General features: G+C 57.2%; 2 protein-coding genes across 2 annotated transcripts in view; one reads left to right on the top strand and one right to left on the bottom strand.

The window, feature by feature from the left end:
- NGA_0726600 (rrna methyltransferase) overlaps positions 1-1,717 on the bottom strand; it is a gene marked incomplete at its 3' end in the record, with an annotated part of 2,703 nt that extends 986 nt beyond the window's left edge. Inside the window, exons 1-2 of the mRNA XM_005852652.1 lie at positions 1,601-1,717; positions 121-1,497 (exon numbers count right to left, since the gene is read on the bottom strand). Coding sequence (XP_005852714.1) covers positions 121-1,497; positions 1,601-1,678 — 1,455 coding nt within the window. The 5' untranslated portion in view covers positions 1,679-1,717. The remainder of the gene's footprint in view (positions 1-120; positions 1,498-1,600) is intronic.
- Positions 1,718-1,849: 132 nt separating this feature from the next.
- Positions 1,850-4,784, top strand: NGA_0726700 (uncharacterized protein; the record flags this gene model as incomplete). Its single annotated transcript, XM_005852653.1, has 4 exons — positions 1,850-2,131; positions 2,337-3,014; positions 3,492-4,024; positions 4,202-4,784. Exons 1-4 carry the CDS (start codon positions 2,015-2,017, stop codon positions 4,782-4,784), a joined length of 1,911 nt encoding a protein of 636 aa, XP_005852715.1. The 5' UTR covers positions 1,850-2,014.
- Between the last annotated feature and the right edge of the window lie 759 nt (positions 4,785-5,543).

Genomic DNA, 5,543 nt, shown 5'->3' with positions numbered 1-5,543 from the left:
AGCCACCCGGGTAGCCTCGTCCACCACCGCCCGCAAAGGCAGGCCCAAGGCCATGGCCGCGCCGCGGCAGTCCTCGTACTCGGGCTTCACGTTCACCACCACCCCTCCCATCCGGCCCACCTTCGCCCGAACTTGACCGTATCGGGTGGGGACCAGGACGAAGTCCCGTTCCAGAGCCAAGCGCGCGACAGTATGGGCCCGGACACCCAGGGTGGGAGTCTCCAAAAAGATGCAGCGGAGCAAGGCCGGGGCCGCGGAAGGCTCGCAGAGCAGGTGCAAGGTCAGCCCCGGCCTCCCCTTTTTCATCACGGCGGGCGTGTACCAGACGTCTGCACAACCCGGTTGGGCCAACAGCCTCTCCAAGGCAAAGCTTGCAGTTTCGGGGGTCATGTCGTCCAAGTTGGCTTCCAACTCGCACAAATGCCGCTCTTCCCACCCGCCCGAGGACCAGGCGGACGCAGAAGGGGCGGGGATCGGGAGTTGTTCGGTGGGAGGGTGGAGGGGGGAGGGCACAGTCATGGGCTGCACCGGCTCGCCCTTCTCGGACAGGTAGCCCGCCGGGGGATGGAAGGAGGGACGAAGCCGCTGGGCATGGGCGAGCACGCCGTCCTCGCCCCCGTTCCCGGCTTCCCACACAGGCCTCGACGCCCGAACCACCCCCAGGTCCCCCGTCCCTCCCTCCTCGCTCGAGAGGGGCCGGTCCCCGACCAGGACACGGACCACGTTCGCGTGGCCGGGGAAATCCTTGCTCCCCGCCCCTACCCCCAAGAGGTCGGGGACGAAGACCGGCGGCTGGCCCATGCGACCCGCGGCCAGCACCTTGACCAAAGAGGCCCCTGTGGGCGTCACGAGTTCTCCCGCGGCGCCCCGGGGCCCGGGGAGCATGGGCATGCCCAGCATGAGACGCAGGGTGGCTGGGGTGGGGACAGGCAAAATGCCATGCGCGGTCTCGCCCGTGAATCCCTCCCCGTAGGGTAAGGCGGAGGCGTGCACTTCCTGGACGCCCAGCAGGTGCAAGGCGTACACCGTGCCGACCGTGTCAATGATGCTGTCCACTGCCCCCACTTCATGGAAGTGGATCTTGTCCACCGCCACACCGTGCGTGGCGGCTTCCGCTTCCGCCAAGGCCGTAAAAACAGCCACGCTCTGCTGACGCACTGATACCGGCAGGCCATCGGCGTTCATAATCATTTCTCGGATGATCTCCAGGTTGCGATGCGGGCGGTGATGATGCTCGTGGTGGGCATGGCTGTGATGCTCATGAGAGTGGTGCGCATGACAACCACTGCCTCCTCTTTTATTTTCATCTGACGCGGCTGATTGCCCCCTCTGCGTGTCAACAGGAATCTCTTCGTGGCCATAGATGGACTTGACCCGGGCGAGCGTTGCAGCAATGCGTCCTTTGCTCCTGACCACTTTCTCCGTTTCCAATTCCCATTCCTCTGCCAACGCATGAATGCTTCTCAACCCGTCGACAACTTTCTCACGCGAAGCACCCTGAAACATCAAACGCGGACGAGTTCCGCGAGAAGAGGTGGAGGAAAGGTCAAGGTGCTTGCGGAACATTCCATCTCAAGTTGCACTTCAGCCCGTCACTCACCGCATCTATCAAAGCACCCAAAAGCATGTCACCCGCAACGCCGCATTTGCAGTCCAAGAATGCCACCCTCGTGCTCATCTCTTCTTCTTCTTAAGCTCTGTGATTTGTTCGCTGTGGAAAAGGAAAGGCGGGTTGACTGTTGTGTTGGTCTTTTCGCGACAGAAGGAACCCCCTCTCCGCCCACTGGGACGGGGCAGACGGCGATGGGGATGAACGCCCTTGCTTGACTTCTGATTTAATCTTCACCGTACCAACAGGGACATCCGTGGCAATATATGGGGCCACAGTCAAAATTGTTGCTGTTTTTACGCCCATGAAGTCGTACGGGTCAGGGAGGACGAAATTTGTCTCAAAATTAAGCCACTCCGGGTCTGATTGCAGACAGTAGGAGGTTATCCATAAACCAATTTAGTCATGCTGACGCGGGCCGTCCACCTGTTCGAAAAGCATTTCGGCGGGCGAATACAAGATCTTATACGACAGAAGCCTATCATCACGGCAACAAATTTGAAACGGGAGCATTTGGAGGAGGTATGTGCGCATATTCTTTCATTGTAGTGCGGGCCAGGGTTTAGCCATTCCTCAAGACGGATACATAGTAAATGAAGCTTTTTCAAACACAATTACTGGACAGCTGCTCGCCCATCGTACTTGCTGTGTGCATATTCAAGGATTCTATCCCCCGGAAGCCGCGAAAGGAATAGCGCAACGCCTAACTAGAGATCCCTCACGACAGCTGGAATGGCTTATCAGCAATCCCCAAAAGGGCTTAGAGAGCTCCGATGTCCGCACAATTGGCTCTCAACCTTACAACATGGTGGCATCCTTACGTGACAAAAAGGCCGAAAAGGCGTACTTTGACGGGGCTTTGGCATGCATGCGTGAGCTTCGAGAAGGCATTAGCTCGAGGGATGCAGGACTTGCGGGAGAAGGTGCTGAGCATGCATCGACCCTGCCTGTGCTTGGGCCACTCGACAAGCTTCGACTGGAGCTCGACGAGATCTTTCCCCAAGGCGCCACCGTGACGAAGCACCCCAAGGACGGGCGGCCTTTCGTGGCGGGGTTGGCGCGGGTCATGCAGGGGCCCACGAGGCATTTGGAGGGCTTTATCCACTGCGACGACATCCATCCTCTCTCTCCAGACGAAGGCCTTTTCAGCGCCAATCTTTACCTCCAATTGCCAGGTACTGGTGGCGGTGAACTTCTCATCTATGACTTAGAAGTGCGTTCGCGCTTCGAATTTTACCAAAATGCTAGCACGCTTGCTCTTCTCACCACCGCCGGAGAAGCTGGCCAAGATATTCTGAGAGCTCGATTGCCAAAACCCAAGATGATCAAGCCAGTAGCAGGAGATCTGATTTTAATATGTGCGCAGCGGCCGCATGCCGTGGCGGGCTTTCCCCTGGGCACGCGCGTAAGCATCCAGTCGTTCATATCCCACAAAAAAGGAAAACCGCTGCAGCTCGACAATTGAGGTTGAGAGGGGTATTTTTTTAAAACAAAACCAGCTTGATAAATGCCTTCTCTCGAGGACTAATATAATTGGAAAGAAAACTTCAATTTTCTTTTGTCCTCAGACAAGATGAGTCGTTTTAAATACAACCTCCCCAGTCCCTTGATAACCTTGATAATCCTCTTCCCGCCTAATCGCGCCAGCCTAGTGAGCTACAATGGCTTTATTTTCGTAGAAGTCGTGCGAGTGACTACCAAGGGTGTCTTTTAACCATATGTGTCGACATCTTCTGCACAAGTATTCTTACTGCTAGCGAGCTTCAACACTCGTTGTCGTGGGGCAGTCGAGCAGGGTTGTCGTAGCCTTCGATATCCCTCAGTTGTGGCGCGCGCTATGACGCTTATGACCGCTTTTTATGTGTCCCATCGTAATAGGTAGGGAGCCATGGCCATAGCCACAGGACGACATCTTGCGCCAGGCGCAGTCTTCCTCCTGGTCCTATGTCTTGCTCGTGTCGAAGCCTTCCTCCAACCTCCTGCCACCCCAGTTATCCCTCACGCCTTGACTGATGCTCAGGAACTCGAGCAGTGCACAAATTTTGGAGCCGTGGCTACCATGCCGGGTTCTCGCACCTCGTCTTTCTCACGCATGTACATGGTCTCCCTCCGGGACAAATTTTTTGCCGCGGTCGACGAGGAATTGAAGACACAATTTCCCCCCGGCCAAGGTGATATCAGCCGAGTGCGCGCTTTCGTGGAATCCTGTAAAGCTGGGACCGTACCTCCCTCGGCGCCAACTGATCTCCCCTACTTTCAACCTTCTGAAGAGTATGTGCCCGGCTTGACGGCTAAGCCGTGGCACGACCCTTACAGTTTCGAGTGGGTCCGGGGCTTGGAGGAGGCGACCCCTATTATCCAAGAGGAGCTACGACAAGCCCTAGGCCAAGGACAGGACCCGCAGGATTTCAGGGCGTAAGTGGCGTGGCATCATGGATAGTGGATCCATCGCACGATAGGAGAATGGGGGCCCACTTGTCGCGCATTCAGCCGTTGTTTGTAGCACCGGCGCGTTCCTTCCCCCCGTTGCGCTGGGGTAATCACTGCACGCTCTGATAGCTCTCCTTACCGTGGTCCTTTCCTTCTTCTCAGGGACAGCAACGTGATGACTGTGATGGGTGCAGGGTGGACGGCCCTGCGCCTGCAACGGCTGGGACTGTGGAACGAGGATGTCTGCGCCCGCTTTCCCCGAACCCTCTCCGTCTTGGCCTCCCTCCCCATTCCCTTCGCCGTCCGTGGCGTCATGTTCGCCAGACAGGCCCCGGAAACCGGGGTTCAAGCTCACTCGGACGGGCGAAACTTCATCCTGACTATGCATTTGGGCCTACGGATACCCAAGGAGGAAGGCGCGTGCTGGATCCGGGTGGGCGGGGAGCGACGGTCCTGGCAAGAGGGCAAGGCGTTGGTCATCGATACCACGTTCGAGCATGAGACCGGGAACGGGAGCACGGAGGACCGCTACGTCTTGATCGTCGACTTTTGGCACCCGGACCTCTCTGTAGAGGAGCGGGCGGCGTTGAGGTCATTTTACGACTTGCGGAACCGCTTCGAAGGGCGGGGCGGGGGTACGGAAGGGGGAAAGGTACCCCCCCAAGGCTCGGAAAGAGGGGAGAAGGGGAAAGAGGGTGGCGTTTTGGCAGGGCTGGCGGCCCTCTTTGGTGGACGGGGGCAGTAGGGGGGAAGGGTCATGGAAATGCTTTGAGCAGTGTACAGGTTCGCGGGGGGAAAAGAGAAAATGGTTTAGGGCTTCAGGCCATGGGGCTTCAACACCTTTGATGTTATTTTTTATGACATGAAGTGAAGAATCTGTCCGCGGACAGTGAGATAAATCGAAGTCTGCGTCAAGTGTTCCAAGCCCCGCTCACCTCATGTAATCCTCTACACATTACGTTTTCCCATGCTTTTTACTGATTTGGTTCTCTGAACCCAACGAATTAAGATCTTCATCTCGTTACCACAAATGTCTGTGGATGTTTTAAAAGAATCGATTCCTGAATGCTGGGCTTTCGTCATCAAATGGTACAACACTGCTCGTCAAGCAAGTGTCCTCTCCCCTTGAAGTTGATTCCATCATGGCACATGCCGCGCGCCATTCCAGCGCGAAAACCTTTCCTGCACGCATCGATTGCGCTCCTGTGGCAGTGCCTTCCCTCCCTTCTTCTATCCCTCTGTCAGTCCACCACCTTTCGCAACGCCGTCAATGACCGCTCCATGTCTGCAATCAGAGGCAAAAGGCTCTCCTCCACGGACTCCCTTGCCGGCCCCTTCGTCCGACCACGCTCCTCTGTCTCCTTAAGCAGGAGACGTAGCCCTGCCTGCATTTTCTGGTCCACCACCCGCCACTGCGCATGCCAAGCCCGGGCTCGTCTTCCTTCTGGGTCCGGCGTTGCTTCCAGCGAGGAGATGGGAGAAGGGCGGAGGGGGAAACGCCCCC

This window comes from Nannochloropsis gaditana (genome assembly GCF_000240725.1).
Source record: "Nannochloropsis gaditana CCMP526 unplaced genomic scaffold scaffold1029, whole genome shotgun sequence".
Classification (NCBI taxonomy): Eukaryota; class Eustigmatophyceae; order Eustigmatales; family Monodopsidaceae; genus Microchloropsis; species Microchloropsis gaditana.
This window is presented reverse-complemented; position numbering and strand designations above follow the sequence as displayed.